Here is a 20,102-nt window from a genome sequence, read left to right as displayed (position 1 = left end):
ACTCTTTTGGGAGAAAACCTACACAAGCAGTTGGCCTTGTAATTTAGTGTCCAAATCAGGACACTCTGGGAATGAAAGATGGCACTATTAATAAATACTCCTGAACATGTGCAAACTAGGAATATGCCAGGCAAACCAAGAGTCACCTTACATGCAGACAATAGGTACATGAAATCAGTAGTACTGTGTTTCCCTCTGCCCCAAATATGTGCTTCCCCTCCCCGCAAAAATAACCTCTTCCAGAAGAATGTGCAATTAGAAATTATAATTTTAAATTGGAATTTAAAATCTGCATCAATAACAGAGGTTCCCTCTCTCTTTATTCTTCTGTTCATAAAAATTTAGTCAACATGAGTCCATTCTTGAAAGTAAAGTGATGGCACTGAAAATGTAACAGAAAAAAAAAGACATTAACAAAGGTAAACAGACTGGACTGAATGTGCTTGTGGCTTTGTCATAAAGCTCTCTTAAATCTGTTTAAAAAAATCTAGGGTTGGCAACCTTGTTCTATAAAGGGCCATAGAGTGAGTATTATGGGGTTTGTGGGGGGCAGTTTGTAGACCACACAGTTTCTATGCAACTACTTTGCCACTGTTTCAGTGGCAGTCATAGATGTCATATAAACAAATGGGCATGGCAATATCCCAGTAAAATTTTATTTACCAAAACAGGCAGGAGAAGGGGACAGATTTGGTGTGTGGGCAGTCATTTGTCCACTTCTGTTCTAGTAATTCATTTTTTATTTTTTGAGATGGAGTCTCGCTCTGTCACCCAGGCTGGAGTGCAGTGGCACAATCTCAGCTCACTGCAAGCTCCGCCTCCTGGGTTCACGCCATTCTCCTGCCTCAGCCTCCCAAGTGGCTGGGACTACAGGTGCCCACCACAACGCCCGGCTAATTTTTTTGTATTTTTAGTAGAGACGATGTTTCACCATGTTAGCCAAGATGGTCTCGATCTCCCGACCTTGTGATCCACCCGCCTTGGCCTCCCAAAGTGCTGGGATTACAGGTGTGAGCCACCTAGTAATCCATTTTAATGCCTAGAAACTGTTCTGGTTGAAGACGAGTAATTTTAGATTTTAATTCTGATGTTCCCTGCCTTCCTGTGACAGACTGGGGCTGTGACTAATGGGACCAATGGGGAAATGCATGGGCCTCACTATTTAGTATACGTTTCTGCTCTTGCGTGCTCCAGTGATTCATGCATGTACTGAGGTGGGTGGGAGAGGGACACCCACCCGGCGACACTTTGGAAAGGGGATGGCAGTTGTGTGGGTTTCACTAACATTTTGGAAGGAAGGCTGCAGGGATGCAGAGCTGGGGAGTGACGGCTATGGTGATTTGGTTTTTCCTATAAATGGTTTTAAAAAAATCCTAGATTAGATTTTACTGTGGGAGAGAGAACAAAACTGCAAGCACCCAAGGGAAATGAAGTTTGGGGTCTGTGCCCACACTGGGAAAAACTTGACTCAAAATTAAGGTAAGTGATCTAAAGAATCACTTTAAACTAGCTCAGCTCTTACAGTGTAGAATAAGAATGAACTGGTAAAGAGAAAAGCTCTAGGAGAAAATCCCCAGATGTCCTAAGATGTTTCCTTTTAGGCATAAAGCACGCACTAACAACTCAGGCAAACCACAAGGACATGAGTGATATTAAAGAGAATTAAGTAGACAGTGTATGAAGTGGTAGGAGATATGACATATATACCTTATGTGACTGTGACTAACACAGATGTTCATACATCTCTGCTCCATGGTGACAAGCTGCTGTAATTGCAAACTAAGTTAGGAACCGTGGAGGGTGACCACAGTAATGTTATCTGTTCTAGTTTCAACTCATCAATGGGGTCTATGGTGCATTATACCAAGAGGTAAATCGTATCACAAATAAAGGAATATCTTAGAGGTCTTCATTCCTACCTGTGTTGTTCAGTTAAACACAGGGGATGATTTATATTCACAGTTATTTAATATAATGTTTTTGAGGAGACCCTTTAATAATTGGTAAGTTAACTATAGTCAGTAAGTGATCAATAGCAATTGATTGTCTTTAGGATCTTATAGTCTATTTGGGGTGTGTTTGATACATTAAAAAAACTGGAGACCTCATATAAAGGAAAATATGCTAAAGAAAAATTAATATTGCCTCTGCAGTATGTTATAGAGTAAGAGACATGGGTGAAAGAGTTATCCAGAATGGAATGCTGAGGAGACCCTAAAGGGAATTTCAGGGTGGATGGCCAGCACTGTCACTCGACGAGTGGAGGACTGTGAGCACCAGGTGGGGTGAAATGGGGGTGGAGGGGCAGGCAGCATCCAGGGCTAGGGAAACGAGGCTGGGGTTGAGCCCAGGTACTCAGAAGTCCTGGAGGATCTCAGCAGAGGGGAGACAGGATAGCAGCTGCTGGCAGATGATCTCTTACATGGTGAACAATATGACACTGAAATATTGTCTGCAATGAGTTTCTCTTTAAATGTCATTTATATTTGCCGTTGTTTTCAGATTACAAAAGTAAAAGAGGCAAATTGTAAAAAAAATACAAAACAAAAACAAACAAAAAAAGTGTTCCACTGTCCCGACTGCAAAGATAACCACCATTAGCAGTAAAGTTGCTTATTAACACTGGGATTAAGGTTTTAAAATAATGGAACTTTGGAATTATAAACAGAAATATCCCCTTATTTTCCTAATTCCTTTGTGGTTCATATCAGAAAACATGAACTAACACTCATCTACTATTGAGAAAAGGCTTTTTGGTTGTTTTCTCTCTCCGACTTTCAAAATGGGATGCTGTTGGAGAGTTCTGGTCTATATGAGACCGTGAAGTGGAACCCTTTGCTCATCCTTGTCCTGCTTAGAGAAACCACATGCCTAGGACCTGGAAATCCATTCAGTCTAGAGACTGTCAAAGGTGTAACTTCCACGGGTAGCTGGAACAGCCCAATCAGGGTATAAGGAAAGGTCAGAGAGACCATTAGAGCTCCCACAGGCTGTATCCCATATTATTGCATTGGTCTAACGGCTCAATTCGGTCTTCCAAAAAGCATTTTTGAGGGTCTGGGTAGGGAAGGTTATCTCTAGTGCGGAAAGAATTACTCCAAGTCTCTGTGTCCCTGAAAGTGCAAAAAAAAAAAAAAAAAAAAAAAAAAACCAGACATTGCACATTGATAGGGGAGATTAACAAGCCAGGAGAAATACAAACATGCCACCTACTATTGGCCTCTCAAGGATTGAAGGATTAGAAATAACAAGTTCTAATTTCTCCTAGTAATTTCCAGGGGTTGAAGTAAATCAAATTACCTCTTTAGCTGAGCTTAGTTATGTCAAAGGAAAGTAATATTCTTTGGGTATAATCTAGTACTTTGAAATTTATAGATGGGAAGTGATATGAGAACCAAACACTGAAAACCTTGGAGCAAATTGTGAAATTTATCCTCTTGCTCTTCCACCTCCCCCACAAGTCTACAGTGAAGGATGATTACGATCGTTATAAGATATGAAATCTGGAGGGATGACCGGTCACTGGTTTGGGTTTGCAAAGGAACCTAAGCTTAAGAAAATTATGGACCAAAGGTTGAGCAAAACTCCTGATGAGGAGTAGTTTAGGGAGGGAAAGGTAGAAGTCAATGAACTTGTAAGTTTCAAGGGAGAAAGCAGCAATGCTTTGGATTTTGCCATGGTGAGTTTTACCAGGAAGGCAAGAATAGACCTTGAGGATTTATATTAGACAAAGAAGTGAGAATTCTATAATGTGTGGGTTACTAAGGGCAACTGTAGAAGAGGATTCCCTGTGGGGGTTTCAAAAATAAAATGGAATCTCACCTAGTCTAGCTCTGGCTGAAGGTAGAGAGAATGTGCTGGAAAATGAAAAAAGTAGCTTTCCTGTATAGGGCATCACAGTTTTTGAGACTTACACTTTTTATAAAAAAAAATTTTTATTCTTTTTGAGACAGGCTGGAGGGCAGTGGTGAGATCTTGGCTCACTGAAGCCTCAACTTCCTGGGATCAAGCTATTCTCTCATCTCAGCCCCCAAGTAAGTAACTGGGACTACAGGCTGCGCGACCATGCCCAGCTAATTTTTTGATTTTTTGTAGAAATAAAGTCTCACTATGTTGCCCAACTCCTGGGCTGAAGCAATCCTCCCACCTTGGCCTCCCAAAGTGCTGGGATTACAGGCGTGAGCCACCACGCCCAGCCAGAGGTTTATACTTTTAAAGCTGACCTGATCTCATTTGACCCTCAATGAAGCTCTGAGAGGTAGGGCAGGGCCAGAATTACTTCACTTGTGAGGAAATTCAAAGACAAAGGGTTAAGTTCTAGTTGGCAGAAGAGAGATTCAGGAAGGAAGGCAGACCCCGGAACGTTTTGAAGTTCAGAGGGAAATGAGGATTTTTTTTTTTTTTCTTTTTGAAGAAAACGTTTGTTCCTTTCCAGGTACACTTGATTACTCACTGTTAAGTAGGCGGAAGTCAATGAATGGGTAGGAACCACGGCGTTCAGCAGGAACCCCCGTCTGACCCCTTAGTCGTATATCTCCTAGAAAACAGAAAATCCAAACAAAGGCTTGAAAATATTGCCACGTGCATTCACTTTTCCCCTGTAAATCCTGTGTAAATCCTCAATGAAACCAACCCCAGATGTCAGGAGAAAAATGGTTCCCTTTTACCATACGGAAGCGAGTGCTGTGTGGAAAGGGATATTTAATGCTGAGTGTAATGAGCTTGGCAATACACCAACAAGGAACATGGGTCTCTTGTATGTGCTCAGAAGACGGGTCTGTGAAAATCACAGCAACTTACAAAGTTCCATAAAAAGACAAAAGTATTTTTATGCTTCCCAGGGCCACAGAGACAAAGCATCTGAATCCAGAAGGATAAATGAGTGTTGCATTGTAGCTTTCATTCTTAGAAGTGTTAATCACCCAGACTATAATTTTTCTTGGTTCCAGCACAATTGTTTTCTGACTAGCATCCACCTTCCTTTTTTCCATACTGTATCATTAATGTGCTTTAGAATCGCCTCACAGGCTAGCCTTGCTCCAGGCACTTGGCCACTCTTGCACACAAGACAGTCTGTAGAGTTTCTAGTACTTATTTATTTGGTTTCCATATATATATGTGTGTGTGTGTGTGTGTGTGTGTGTGTGTGTATATATATTTTTGTTTTGTTTTGTTTTGTTTTGTTTTGTTTTGCGATGGAGTCTCACTTTGTTGCCAGGCTGGAGTGCAGTGATCTTAGCTCACTGCAACCTCTGACTCCTGAGTTCAAGCGAATCTCCTGCCTCAGCCTCCCGAATAGCTGGGATTACAGGCACACACCACCACGCCTGGCTAATTTTTGTATTTTTAGTAAAGAAGGGGTTTCACCATGTTGGCTAGGATGGTCTTGATCTTTTGACTTCATGATTCACCCGCCTCAGCCTCCCAAAGTGCTGGGATTACAGGCGTGAGCCACCGTACCTGGCTGGTTTCCTTTCATATTTAATATCTGTGTTCGTTTTCCTTTTTGGTATGGGTCCTGTCTTTCTCATCAGAGGAGGTAACGGAGTAGAGTGGAAAGAGCATGGACTTTAGAACAAGGTAGGCTTTGGAGAAACCTTGCTGAGACACTTGCTACCTGTGTGATCTTGGCAGATTTATTTCTCTGAGCCTCAGATGCCTCATTTATAAAATGAAGTTAAGACCCACTTCGAAGTGTCCTTGTCAGAGAACCTAAAATAATACTCACTGACTGGCAATAAATGCTGGTTTGCTTCCTTCTAAACTCCTGCAAAGCAGGGATCATGCATATCATTTTATTTACATTTCTCCATAGCACTTTGAATGCTGTCTGGTACTTAGTGGATTCTAAGTGAATGTTCTCTGTTGACAAGAGTAGAAATAAAGGCCAAATTCACCAGTTATTATATATACTATGGAATCAGAGGAGAGGTAGAAATACGTGAGATATAATATATCTCTGGAGGAACTGCATCAGGGAAGGTTTCAATTCCAGTAGTAATGGGTACCCTCCCATAAATCACCTTTTCCCCAAACTAAGGTGGCACTGGGGCCCCGGCCTAGGAGCTGAAAGGAAGAACAGTCCTCTCTCCTTCCTTTCCTAATTCCTGGAGGAACTCAGGACCTGGGTGAGATCCCCATCAGCTGCAACTCATGCAACTGATATGCTTAAAATGACCCTCACAGATGGGCCTTGAGTGTACTGTACTTGGGGTTGTAAAGTGCAAGCCATGAGCTCTTGAGCTATTCTCTGCTTTGAATTTTATACTGGTGCCTTCTTTAATGCTTTGTATAATCTGATATTACATTGCCATATTGATATGAAAGAATATTGTAATTTATGGATAAATGTTATAAACCAAAGTGAGAGGAAGAGGAAACAGATGGAAAAGTACTTTTATAGGTGTGAATATAAACTTACATCAATGAGGGTAATGCTGTTAGCTTTAAAAAAATGTACTTATTTATTTTGATATGGGGTGGCTGGTCAATAAAGGAAAGCTACCAAGGAAAGTTGAGGTGTTTTTCTCTCCTCAGCAGTTGTCTTGAACATCATACGTTTACAAAGCACTTTCACAACATGACAATGTATTTATTTTCTTGTTTTTTTTTTTTTTTTCTCATTGGGTCTTCATAATAACCCAGTCAGGAGAGACACCTTTATTCTGTTTACTTTATAAGTAAGAAAATAGAGGCTCAGAGAAGAAAGGTTATAAAGGACTACTATTCACTCTGTAGTCCCAGGTAAAGGCACAAGCCCTTTAAAGTCCTGATATAGTAAATATTTATGGACTTTAACTGAGCTGCCTAAGTTGATGGTGGTTTCAGCTTATAGTCAGTGGGGCTAGCACTTAAATCTAGGCTGTTAGACTTCATAGGCAGAGCTCTCTCCACAATACCGCTGGTTTCTAACCTTATGGTTAGAAACACACACCTTACGGAGTGTGTAGACCAGGTTTTTAAAATGAAAAAAGAAATGAAATTCTTAGATCCTCACATAAAAGAAGTTGTAGTTTTAATATCAATTGAGAAAATACAGCATGTTAAAAGGATATAACAGACGCACTGACTTTAAACACATTTGTGTTGTATAATGGTATATAGTAAAAATGATGCATGGAGGAGACCGTATAGATTTTGTCTACCAAGCAGACTGGGCTTGTGGATTTGTTGACCTGTTGCTATAATCTCATGGGCTCCTTCCAGCACTTTCAGTCTCACCTTTTGGAAATCACTTCTCCATTAGTATTTTCTTCTCAGTATTACCAAAGAGTTCCTCTTGACTTTGTAGCTATGAGGTTACCATTTCCCCAGAAAGTGTCTATGTAATATTGACGAAGGTTTTAATGCCTGTGACAGGATTTCTTCCTGGTCTCCACCTGAGAGTCTAGGGCAGAGGAGGCCCATTAGCATGTAAGGTTTTAGATTTAGGGAAACTGAGGAAGAGTACCCTGTGGCCGAATGGATGAAGGGAGGGCAATACACTGGGAACTTGGGGGCTCCTGTACTGAGAAGACCAACGTTTTGCCATCTTGGGTAACCCTGGATGAATCAGTAATCACTTTGAAGTCCAGTTGTCTAATATTTAAATTGCATAAATCATAGCAATTTTGTCTACATCACAGAGTTGTTGTAAGGAAATTATAAGGTATGTGAAAATAATATGGTAGATAACATTCATTGAATACTTACACTGTGCTGAGCATTTTACACATATTATTTCACATCATCAACCCAGCAACCCAAAGTAGTTATTATTATTATTATTTGACTATTTTGCAGATGAGGAAACAAAGCCAATGGAAATTTGATAATTTGTTCAGACTCATAGAGCTAGAAAGTGCAGAGCTTATGCTTAAACTCAGAACTGACTTGAAACCTCATGTTCTTAACCACTCTCCTATATTATTAAGACGAAAAATTGTTTAAACAGGTCAGCATTAACTTTTTCTTACATAATGTATGCTTTGATTGCTGTTTGCCAATAAACCAAATATACAGTCATCATGATTTGTGGAAAAAGAATACCAGGAGAATCCCACTCCCTTGATGAGTTCACAGTTGAATCAAAAGCAGTTCAGTGGAAATGGACTGTACAAGCAAGACAAGCAAATCCTGTCCTGGATCAACAAGGAATCTATTACTTTCAAGTAAGAAAACAATTACTAAAAGTATTCTTCAGCAGAACTGAAATTAGCTGACAACAAATTTTCATACTGCATCCTACTTTGGGAAGAAGAGATAAGCAGCAATGGAGCCAGGTGAGGGCAAAGATACCTAAACAAGCAAACAAACCCAAACAAGTCAGCACTAACAACAAATAAGGAAACCATACCTGGAAGATTCCATTTCAGTGCCGACACTGTCCATAACTACATTGCACTTTGAGAAGCTGATTCCTCAGAAACCTGACCATGCCCCTTTGGTGTAGTAAATAATCATTTGCAAAAGGATGAAATCATGTTAAAAATACCAATAAGGCAGGAGGCAGGACAGTTGTTAAGTATGCTAACAATGCATCTGAGAAATTTCACAACATGAAAACAGTTCAATACAAACACACCAGATATTCCCAATCTTAAGCATTCCATTAAATGGAAGCACTCATGTAGTAGGATTTATGTGTTAATGGTATATTTCTAATATAGAAAGTTTTCTTTCCTTCTCCCTGCTTTAAGGAGCCTGTTCTGATATTAAATTGCTTTAATACGCCGGTGGGAAGAGAGAATTAATTCAGTAACAACAGTCCTCAGAGGAGCAGAGGCTACTGGGCTGTTGTCCGAGGGAAAGAACAAGCGGTGTCCTGCCTAGCTGCTTTTCCTGGCCCAGGGTCTCAGGCAATCATCTATTTACCTAAAGCCTTATATCCAAGCTAAACAATTATTTTGACTATTCATTAAGTCCTTGTTTAACTTAAGCAACTTGCTTTTTTTCTTCTGGCAAATGAAAGGTGCTGGGGAAGCTGGTAGGAAGCGTTGACAGCCCAGAGTCATGTCCCCAGTCTGTTCTTATTGTGTTCCAAAAGGAAACAAACAGCAGGGGCATTCTGATTTTGAAAGGGCTGCTGCTTTTTTTGCCCCTTCAGGCTGACAACATCACATGTCATCCCCTGTACTGAAGGCTGCAAACAGGCCCAGAGCTGAGCCGAATTGCCCCAGGAGCCACGACCTGACCTGACTACAGCCCCTCACCCTCCCTGAGGACATGGCTCCGGAATAGACCTATTGCTTACTTGGCCTCTTGTGCTGCCTCTGGTTAATAAAAGCTTGTGCTAGGAAGCAGACGTCTATGTGGCCTCTTATGTAACTGGCAAAGAGGGTGGAGACTCTGACAGCGATGACAACTTACAGTGGCTGAAACACAGGCCATGTGACAAGAACCAGACTCTGGCCCCTGTCTTGGTATGTCAAGGTCATTTCAGGGTGAGGAAAAGGTGTCAGAGAGGGACAGAGCAGTAGCTACTGGGCTCCCATGGCATCTGAGATGAATGAAGAAGATAGTGACATTCTTGGTATAAACAGGTTGCACGGAATATGAGATAGAGATTCATAGCAGGGGCGTCACTAGGAACCAGGAAGATGAGATAGTGCTGGTATCAGAAAGATGAAGCCGCAAAGCAGCCCAAATATGGTGGGAAAGAAGCAGCTCTCATGAAAGGTATTCCTTTGAGCTTGCTGAGCACATTACTAATTCATGTCACTGCCACCACTTGCAAAATAAAGACAGAGAAAACCCAGATCCCATATCTCAGACAAGAACTTTCACCATACTGCACATCTCAGCTGGAAGCGTTGTTTATTTCAGCTGACTACTCTCCAAATTAACTAAGTGAACGATTTCTCCTAAGATGTTTATCTGGCCTAAAAGAGAGGAGGAAGGTTGTGCAATTTAATCACTCCATAGATTTGTGGGGTAGCACAAGCAGCCAGTTCAGATAACTCAGGCAGAGATTATTGTTCCGAGTACCGTGATGTTACAGGAGGGACCCAAGATGGCTGATTAGACCCAAATTTCCCCGGTGGAGGTTCAATCTTCCACTTTCTTGAGTGAGGCTGGGCCTGTCTGGTCACCAAGCACTATGTGCTGAACTGGCCAAGTAGGAGGCTTCCTGTCCATTGGTCTGTTTCACTAGCTGTGTATTCCTGGGCTGTCAGTGAGAGAGCTTCTGGTCACCAAGCACTATGTGCTGAACTGGCCAAGTAGGAGGCTTCCTGTCCATTGGTCTGTTTCACTAGCTGTGTATTCCTGGGCTGTCAGTGAGAGAGCTTCGTATGTAGGAAAGAGGCAAACCAGGAGTTAGTCGTCCAGAAACCATATTTTTGGCAAAAGGAATGAAATACAATTTTCTTTGCATGTGAAAAAAGTTCTTTCTTTCTTTTCTTCTTAAAAATCTTGATTTGTATATCAAAATCAGAGAAAAGGGAAATTTCACCAAGTTCGAGTTGCCAAACAATACTGCACCACCTTGCATCTTTAGCTTAGAATGGCTTTTTGACAAATGTGCATTTTGGAACTTGAATGCTGCAAAAGTGAATATGTAAATAGTAGTGTGTTTATTTTCTAAAGACAGTAAGGCAGGTTTTAGACTAGTGTTAACAAGAGCAATCCTCATTTTTGAGCTGATAGTTTTTCAGACAGAAAATGAGAAAAAAGTAAGCTTCAATCACCAGGAACACAGGAGTCTCATAAAAAAAGATATTAACAAGAAGCAGCGGGAATGCCTAAGGAGAATTTCAAGAAGCTGTAAAAGAACTTAAAAGAACACAAAGACATATCTTCTTACAAAGGTTGGGTAGAAGGAGAACAACTTGAGGAGTCACCTTGGGGACTATGCAGTCTGGGTCTGCCTTCAGTAATGAAACACGGATGGGTCTAAGATTATGCATCATTCATGTATTTCTAGGATAATACTTTTAATCTCCGGAATCTCAACAAAGCAAAGTTTGTTGCTTTTTAGAAATGCATTATATATAAATTACTTAGCACAGTGCCTGGCTCATAGTTGGCACTCAAAAACCAGTAGCTATTGTTCTTACTTAGTTAGCATTCTTCTGACCTTCTGTGTTCCTTCCCGCCCCTCCACCCGCCCCCTACCCGCTCCTTAATTGTTGGTATTTTTAGGAGGATTTTCTAAGTGTCAGGATCTGTTTGAAGGGCCTTATGTATATGAGCGTCTTTAGTCCTTGTGACATGCCCCAGACATAGGTGTGTGTATGATCCCCACTGTCCTGAGGAGCACAGACAGCTTACAAAGTGACTAAATTGGGATTCTAGGTGCCCTCGGGAACCCTTGCTTTCTAAAGCACTCCTGCACGTGGCCAGCATCTCCATTCTCCACAACAGAGACCAGGAACAACTGTGCATGATGTAATTCACAGGTCCTTCGGTCTTCCAGGCTGTGTTTCTACTCTCTCTGCTGGACATGTCAGGGTTTATAAAAGTGAGCACCAAAACCATGTCCTGAGGAAAACTGAACGTTTATCCTGGTATTTCTTCACAGCAACATTATATGCCCGGTACAACAGGTATGCTGTGGACCAGAGCTCGGACCCATGAACCCCCAGTGGTGCAGGATAGACTATAGGGAGATGTAGACTCCACTGGAGTGTGTAGGTATCTCGCAGTTTGGTAGAACATTTAGGTACAGGAGTCAGCAAAGGGGCCAGTTCTTGGGCAGGCTCAGAGGGGATCCTAGACTGATTTAGTTCATTTCAACAAATGCTTATGCAAAACATTACACAAAATGTTGAAAAATAGGTGAGGACAGAAATACAAACTACCGTCGGAGAATACTATAAACACCTCTACACAAATAAACTAGAAAATCTAGAAGAAGTGGATAAATTCCTGGACACATACACCCTCCCGAGACTAAAGTAGGAAGAAGTTGAATCTCTGAATAGACCAATAACCGGTTCTGAAATTGAGGAAATAATGAATAGCCTACCAACCAAAAAAGGTCCAGGACCAGACAGATTCACAGCTGAATTCTACCAGAGGTACGAAGAGGAGCTGGCACCATTCCTTCTGAAACTGTTCCAATCAATAGAAAAAGAGTGAATCCTCCCTAACTCATTTTGTGAGGCCAGCATCATCCTGATACCAAAGCCTGGCAGAGACACAACAGCAAAATAAAATAAAATAAAATAAAATAAAATAAAATAAAATAAAAATTTTAGACCAATATCACCGATGGACATCGATATGAAAATCCTCAATAAAATACTGGCAAATCGAATCCAGCAGCACATCAAAAAGCTTATCCACCATGATCAAGTCGGCTTCATCCCTGGGATGCAAGGCTGGTTCAACATACACAAATCAATAAATGTAATCCATTACATAAACAGAACCAACGACAAAAACCACATGATTATCTCAATAGATGCAGAAAAGGCCTTAGACAAAATTCAGACTTTCATGTTAAAAACTCTCAATAAATTAAGTATTGATGGAATGTATCTTAAAATAATAAGAGCTATTTATGACAAACCTATAGCCAATATCATACTGAATGGGCAAAAACTGGAAGTATTCCCTTTGAAAGCCGGCAGAAGACAAGGATGCCCTCTCTCACCACTCCTATTCAACCTAGTATTGGAAGTTCTGGCTAGGGCAATCAGGCAAGAGAAAGAAATGAAGGGTATTCTATTAGGAAAAGAGGAAGTCAAATTGTCTCTATTTGCAGATGACATGATTGCATATTTAGAAAACCCCATCGTCTCAGCCCAAAATCTCCTTAAGCTGATAAGCATCTTCAGCAAAGTATCAGGATACAAAATCAATGTACAAAAATCACAAGCATTCCTATACACCACAAACAGACAGAGAACCAAATCATGAGCTCCCATTCACAATTACTACAAAGAGAATAAAATACCTAGGAATCCAACTTACAAGGGATGTGAAGGACCTCTTCAAGGAGAACTACAAACCACTGCTCCATGAAATAAAAGAGGACACAAACAAATGGAGAAACATTCCATGCTGATGGATAGGAAGAATCAATATTGTGAAAATGGCCATACTGCCCAAGGTAATTTATAGATTCAATGCTATCCCCATGAAGCTACTTTCTTCACAGAATTGGAGAAAACTACCTTAAATTTCATATGGAACCAACAAGGAGCCTGCATAGCCAAGACAATCCTAAGCAAAGAGAACAAAGCTGGAGGCATCATGTTACCTGACTTTAAACTTTACTACAAGGCTACAGTAACCAAAACAGCATGGTACTGGTACCAAAACAGAGATATAGATCAATGGAACAGAACAGAGGCCTCAGAAAAAACACCACACATCTCCAACCATCTGATCTTTGACAAATGTGACAAAAACAAGCAATGGGGAAAGCATTCTCTATTTAATAAATGGTGCTGGGAAAACGGGCTAGCCATATGTAGAAAGCTGAAATTGGATCCCTTCCTTACACCTTATATAAAAATTAACTCAAGATAGATTAAAGACTTAAATGTAGGACCTAAAACCACAAAAACCCTAGAAGAAAACCTAGGCAATACCATTCAGGACACAGGCATGGGCAAAGACTTCATGACTAAAACACCAAAAGCGACGGCAACAAAAGCCAAAATAGACAAATGGGATCTAATTAAACTAAAAGGCTTCTGCACAGCAAAAGAAACTATCATCAGAGTGAACAGGCAACCTACACAATGGGAGAACATTTTTGCAATCTATCCATCTGACAAAGGGCTAATATACAGAATCTACAAAGAACTTAAATTTACAAGAAAAAAACCCCATCAAAAAGTAGACAAAGGACGTGAACAGATACTTCTCAAAAGAAGACATTTATGCAGTCAACAGACATGAAAAAATGCATCATCACTGATTATCAGAGAAATGCAAATCAAAACCACAATGAGATACCATCTCATGCCAGTTAGAATGGCGATCATTAAAAAGTCAGGAAACAACAGATGGTGGAAAGGATGTGGAGAAATAGGAATGCTTTTACACTGTTGGTGGGAGTGTAAATTAGTTCAACCATTGTGGAAGACAGTGTGGCGAATCCTCAAGGATCTAGAACTAGAAATTCCATTTGACCCAGCAATCCCATTACTGGGTATACATGCACAGGTGTGCTTATTGCAGCACTATTCACAATAGCAAAGACTTGGAACCAACTCAAATGTCCATCAATAATAGACTGGATAAAGAACATGTGGCATATATACGCCATGGAATACTATGTAACCATAAAAAACGATGATTTCATGTCAAATAAAACTATGGGTCATCATGAAGTTGCCTAGGAAATGGGCGAGAAGTGAATAGGGTCTAGCATCCAGCCTTGAGTATCTGTAACATTTAATCACTTGTTGGAGGAGGAGGAGTCTGTAAAGGAGAAGGGGGAGCCAGAGATAGGAAGAAAACCAGAATTGTGTCATGGAAGAGCAAGGGAATGGTTTCCAGATGGATTTTGTGGAAGAAGCACAAGTGAAATGGTGATTGAACAAAGTCCATTGGATTTAGTTGAGTGACTGAAGTGCGTGAGAGAGAGAGAGAGAGAGCGCACGAGCGAGCCGGGGGGAGAGAGAGAGAGAAGCATAGTCCTTTGGTCATCACATGGAGTTGGGGAACAAGGAAGGTTTTATTAAGGAGCTGATACTTAAGTGGATCTTGAATGATGAGTAAAATTTCAAAAACCAGCACTTTATTGTATTGGCTTGCAGTTGGTCAGCTGTGATCATTGAAATGACATTCTTAGAAAATTATGCTGATCTTAAGAATAGTAATTTCTAAAAATGGTATTAATAATAAAATATAATTTGAAAACTGAGGCTAGAACAGTCTGTATCATGAAAATACCTGTAAATTTTTACAAAATATAGTAATCTATCTAAACACTTGCTCTCTATAAATATACTTCAAGAAAAAAGGTACAATGAAAAACATGCCAAAAATAAAAATAAAATAAAATAAAAGCATTCACTGGGAAGGAAAAGATGGGTACATTGATGAGAATAAATGTAATTAGTCAGATAAAATACCAAGTAGATCCCAATATCATGGACAATTTCTTCTGTTTTTGAACTTTGAATAATTTGAGAGAAGCGTTTTTATGTATTGTTTGTTTTTATGTGCTTCTGAACTTCCTGATTCTGGCCGGGAACAAGGACAAACTTGCCAAATACTGCAAGAAAAAATGTTGCTGATCACGGATAGGAAATACTCCAAGTCCCAGGAGATAGTCTGTTCTTAGGAGACTTCCACACCAAGTCTGCTGACCAGAGAAGGACCATTCAACCACCACACTCACCGCTGGAGCCCACTCAGCACCAGGAAGTATTTGGGAGTTCTTCATTCCAGACATCTGTGCCAACATGGCACTTGGGATTCTTTTAAGCTCCAACTGTTGTTCATTTTTTGTTTGTTTTTCAGAAAGGAAACAGATGGCAAAACCTAGACTTGGTAGGGAAGTGGTTGAATTGATTATATTATACCCATGTTATAGAACGCTGTTATTAAACACAGTAACATATATTTCTATAGTACTAGCCAGCATTTATTGAACCTTGAGTGTGTGCTAGGTAATAGTTTAAAATACTTTTCTTGAGTTAACTCATGTAATCCTCACAACTCCCTTAGATCAGTGCTATTATCAATATCATCCTCTGAGAGACAAAGCTGTTAAATTACTTTGCCCAGAAGACATGGCCAGTGAATATGAAGACAGACTGGAAATTAAGCTCCACAGCCTGTGCCCTTAACTAATGTGGTGCAATCTCTGTTTAAAGATGTCTTGAGCTGACAGCCATGATCTATTGTTAAGGGAGGATGAGTATTATTAATACATAGTATTTTGAAACCGTATCACAAAGTAAAGAAATCAGTGGCATGAAACGTGATCCATTCCCTCCTGTGACCTTGGTAAGTCCTATCCATTCTGGGTCTCATCCAATCCTCTGTTTCATTAAGTAGGGATCTGCTCTGTATACTTCACAGAGGGTAGGAATCAAATGAAATCACATGGGTAAAACTGGATAAAACCGCTTTGCCAATCACTTTGTAATAAAATTTTATTTTTAAGAGTATTCTTATTGATATAACCATATAAATACAGAATATATAAAATGTGTTACATAAATTCAATATTGCATTATTATACTTTATATATCATATAAATCATATTATTGATACTGTTATAAAAATCTAGGTCAAAGTGTGTTTAAAGGGAAGAACATTCTTTGATATGCAATTAAACATTATGTGAATTAAAGGGTGTTATCAAATTTGATTGGGAAACATGCAGGTTTAACAAAATTAATTTTTTTTCATTGTAGAATTTCTCAGACCCTTCAGTATGTTAATGTGTACAGCATAGCCAAGAAAGTGAGATCATATAGTATTTCTCAAATATATTCGTCTATGAAACGTGTTTTCCAAGTTTCTGCTGAGATGACTGTTTTGGGGAAAATAATTAGGTAGATACTGCTGTATGTGGAGTGTGTGTGTGTGTGTATGTAAAATACTTAGAGATCCCCTAGCTCCATTCTCTGGTATCATCAGCCATTGCATCCTTGTCTGCATGACTAGGTCTATACCTGTGGTTCTAATTTCTTTTTTGGACTGCAGACCAACTGGATGTTTATTCATTTATTCCGCAAACATGTTTTTGTTTGCCCACTATGTGCCAGGCCCTGTTCTAGATGCTCAGAATATAGCAGTGAACAAAACAGATAAAACGCGCCTGCCCTTGTGGGACTGAGATTCTAGTGGGGAAGACAGACAATAAACAAGTCAATAAGTAAATTGCCCTCTATAGGGAAATAATGTAAGTGCTATGGGGAGAAATAAGCAGCGAAAGGATGAGGGAGTGCTGGGTGGACTCCACTATGCAGGGGCGGGGTAGGTCTGCAATTTCAACAGGGCAGGGCCTGAGAAGGCCACCCTGAGGTTACATGGAGCAAAGACTTGAATGAAGTGTGGGAGGAGCCAGGAGACTATCTGGGAGGAGCATTTCAGGTTCAGGGAACAGCAAGTCCAGGACAATAAGGGATATGCCTGGTACTTTCTGGAAACAGCAAGGGGGCCAACATGGTGGAGCAGGGAGAGTGACGTGCAAGAGTGTGAGGGGATGAGGGCAAGGAGATAACAAGAGTGGAGAAGCAGGTACTAGTAGGTCTGAACATGTTCCTCTAAAATTCGTGTTGAAACTTAATCCTCAATAGGTGATATTAAGAACTGAGGCCTTTTGGAAAGTGATTAAGTCTTAAGGGCTCTACCCTCCACAAATGGAACTATAAAAGAGGTTGAAGGGAGCTGGCTTGCCCCTTGCACCACAAGAGGACACATAGAAGGTGCTGTCTTATGAGGCAGAGAGCGTGCTCTCCACAGACAGAGAACCTGTTGGCACCTTGATCTTGGACTTCCCACCCTCTAGAACCACAGGCAAGAAATTTCTATTGCTCATGAATTACCCAGTCTAAGGCATTTAGCTATAGCAGTCTGAAGGGACTAGACTAAGAAAGGAGGAGAGTGGCAGATAGTTTAGAGACTTAGAGTGAAACAGAAGACAGGAGAATTTTGAACGAGAAAGTGACATGATCAAAGGTTTTTCAAGGATTGCACTAGCTGCTCTGTTGAGAGCAGACTGTTAGGGCACTTTATACATTAAATAGATCCCCAAACAAATGTTTTATCTTTCCCTATAAACCAGGTCCTATATTGCATTTCCCATTCCATTTGTGGCAAGTCTTGTTACTGTGCCCCCTTCTCTCTCTGCTCACGGCTCCCAGAGGTGGCTTTCTCACTCAGTGGTGTAGACACTCTCCTAGGGCCTATGTGTTCATGGGCCTCTCCGGAAAAGGGAACTAAGCCACCATAAATATTCCCCTGGCTGCACAGAGAAGGCAGAAAATGGATCATGGCACATGGCCATGGGTCTATTCATTCACACAAGTTGACCATCAATTTTATAAGTATATAACATGCAAATACATGTATTTTAGGGAGAGGGGTATTTTGGAGTATTTTGTCTGTAAAATTAATTAAGCTGGACTGTGCAAGATACATCCTTGGAAGAAAGACCTTGCAGCATATATTCTTGATATTTGGAAAGGACTATTTGGGAAGCATATAAAATTCAGATAACATTGCCCATGGGCAGAAATAGTCCCTGAAACCTGCCCTTCTGTGACTGGGCCTCACTAACTTGTGATAGGATTGACTGGGTCGTATATTAATTTGCCCCATCAGACCTCCACTGTGCATTAAACATACACCTGACAGGCAGCATCATTTGTTTAACAGCCATCATACTAGGTAATTAAACTCAAGTGGAGATACTTTACAGAGATCATTTGATGTGTTTTTTTCCCAGCTTGACTGAGGTATAATTGACAGATGAAAATTATATCTGTTTATGGTATACGACATGATGTTTTGATGTATGTATACCTTGTGAAATGTTTACTAATAAATGCATCCATCACCTCACATAGAAATCTTGTGTGTGTGTTTGTGTGTTGAGAACATTTAGGGTCTACTCTTTCAGGAATATTCAAGCATACAGTACCTCATTATTGACTATAGTCATCATACTGTACAATAGAGTTCCTGAATTTATTTATCCTGTCTAACTGAAACTTTGTACCCCTTGAGCAACATCTCCCCATTTCACTCTGAGGTTTTTTGTTTGTTTTGTTTTTGAGACAGTCTTGCTCTTGTTGCCCAGGCTGGAGTGCAGTGGCGTGATCTCAGCTCACTGCAACCTCCGCCTCCTGGGTTCAAGTGATTCTCCTGCCTCAGCCTCCCAAGTAGCTGGGACTACAGGCATCCGCCAACATGCCTGGCTAATTTTTGTGTTTTTGGTAGAGTCGCGGTTTCACCATGTTGGCCACGTTGGTCTCGAACTCCTGACCTCAGGTGATCTGCCTGCCTCAGCCTCCCAAAGTACTAGGATTACAGGCATGAGCCATTGTGCCCGGCCTTCACTCTGAGTGTTTAAAAAACTGAATCTGCCATTTCCCCCTCTTTGAAAATTTAGACAATTTTTGCCTTTTTCTAGTTTTCTGGCACTTTTTTCACTCTTCATAATTCCACTAGGATTATTGACAGGAGTTTTGCAAACATATCTGCAAATATCCCTTTTTTTGTGATAATTGAGCCCAGAGAAGTAGTTCTTCATGTCCAAACCCAATTACATGATTTTAATGTTTGAATTTGAGAACTGGAACTGAAAAACTATTACATATATGTTGAAAAATTATTTTGGAGATGATAAACAGCAATATCCATTCTTAGTGTTCATTGAATACCTATTCTAGACTCATGTATTATTATTATGTTGGAGATTACTCTGACTATGAGCAATATAAAGTAATGACAGTAATTTTTATGCTACAGGATGATAATTGGGGGACAATTTCTTTTAGTACGAATTGCTTAGTTTCTCATAAGTGATATGCTGCTTATGGCTTTACTCCTATATGTATAATTGTAACTGTTGGATGGATTTATGTACAGTATATAATGTCTTCTACATAGAGCATGAACTTGATACTCTGTATTGCTTATTACTTCAGACATTCAAGATTCTACCATCTGTATCTTTCCATGGCTCCCCTCTTTTGCACTTTATAACACACATCAGAAAAAAAAATATTTGATTCCCAGTCTTGGCTGCCCCAGGCTTGCCTGGCCACCCAGGAGGCTGAGGGAATTGAGTATTTCAGCACACTGGAGGTTCATTCACAGCACGTTGGTTGCAAAATTCTAAGCTGCACGATTAAGACAATACTACCTGCAAACGAACCTCAAACATAGCTTATCCTATGTTTGATGTTTTAGAATATATACTTCTTGAGGTTAAAACACTTCATAGAATCAATGTTCAGAGAATCTTACTACTCATCAACAGCAGCTGAGTAAGGTGAGGTGTGGGTCATGGAAACTTTATAGTAAGAGTGAGTAGAAAAAGGGAACCATTATTTAAAACAAATGTTTATATTTCTCTGGTCTGACGTGCAGTGACTTAGAAAAAGATAAGCTTTTGCCCACCTTTAACCTTCTAATCACAGGATTCTGCAGTTGTTAACTTGTTATCAGAACATTTTCTTTTATTTCCTTTTTTTCAT

The 20,102-nt window shown here is 40.2% G+C and overlaps 1 protein-coding gene across 3 annotated transcripts in view; it reads right to left on the bottom strand.

The window, feature by feature from the left end:
* The window catches only part of PDE7B (phosphodiesterase 7B), a 333,997-nt gene that overhangs the window by 78,915 nt on the left and 234,980 nt on the right, over nt 1-20,102 (bottom strand). For all 3 annotated transcript variants that reach the window (XM_025384447.1, XM_025384446.1, XM_025384445.1), the window contains one exon: nt 4,454-4,537. In XM_025384447.1, coding sequence (XP_025240232.1) covers nt 4,454-4,537 — 84 coding nt within the window. The remainder of the gene's footprint in view (nt 1-4,453; nt 4,538-20,102) is intronic.

Source organism: Theropithecus gelada, chromosome 4 (assembly GCF_003255815.1).
Source record: "Theropithecus gelada isolate Dixy chromosome 4, Tgel_1.0, whole genome shotgun sequence".
NCBI lineage: Eukaryota > Metazoa > Chordata > Mammalia > Primates > Cercopithecidae > Theropithecus > Theropithecus gelada.
Note: the sequence above shows the minus strand (reverse complement) of the source record. Positions and strands in the feature narration are given on the sequence as shown.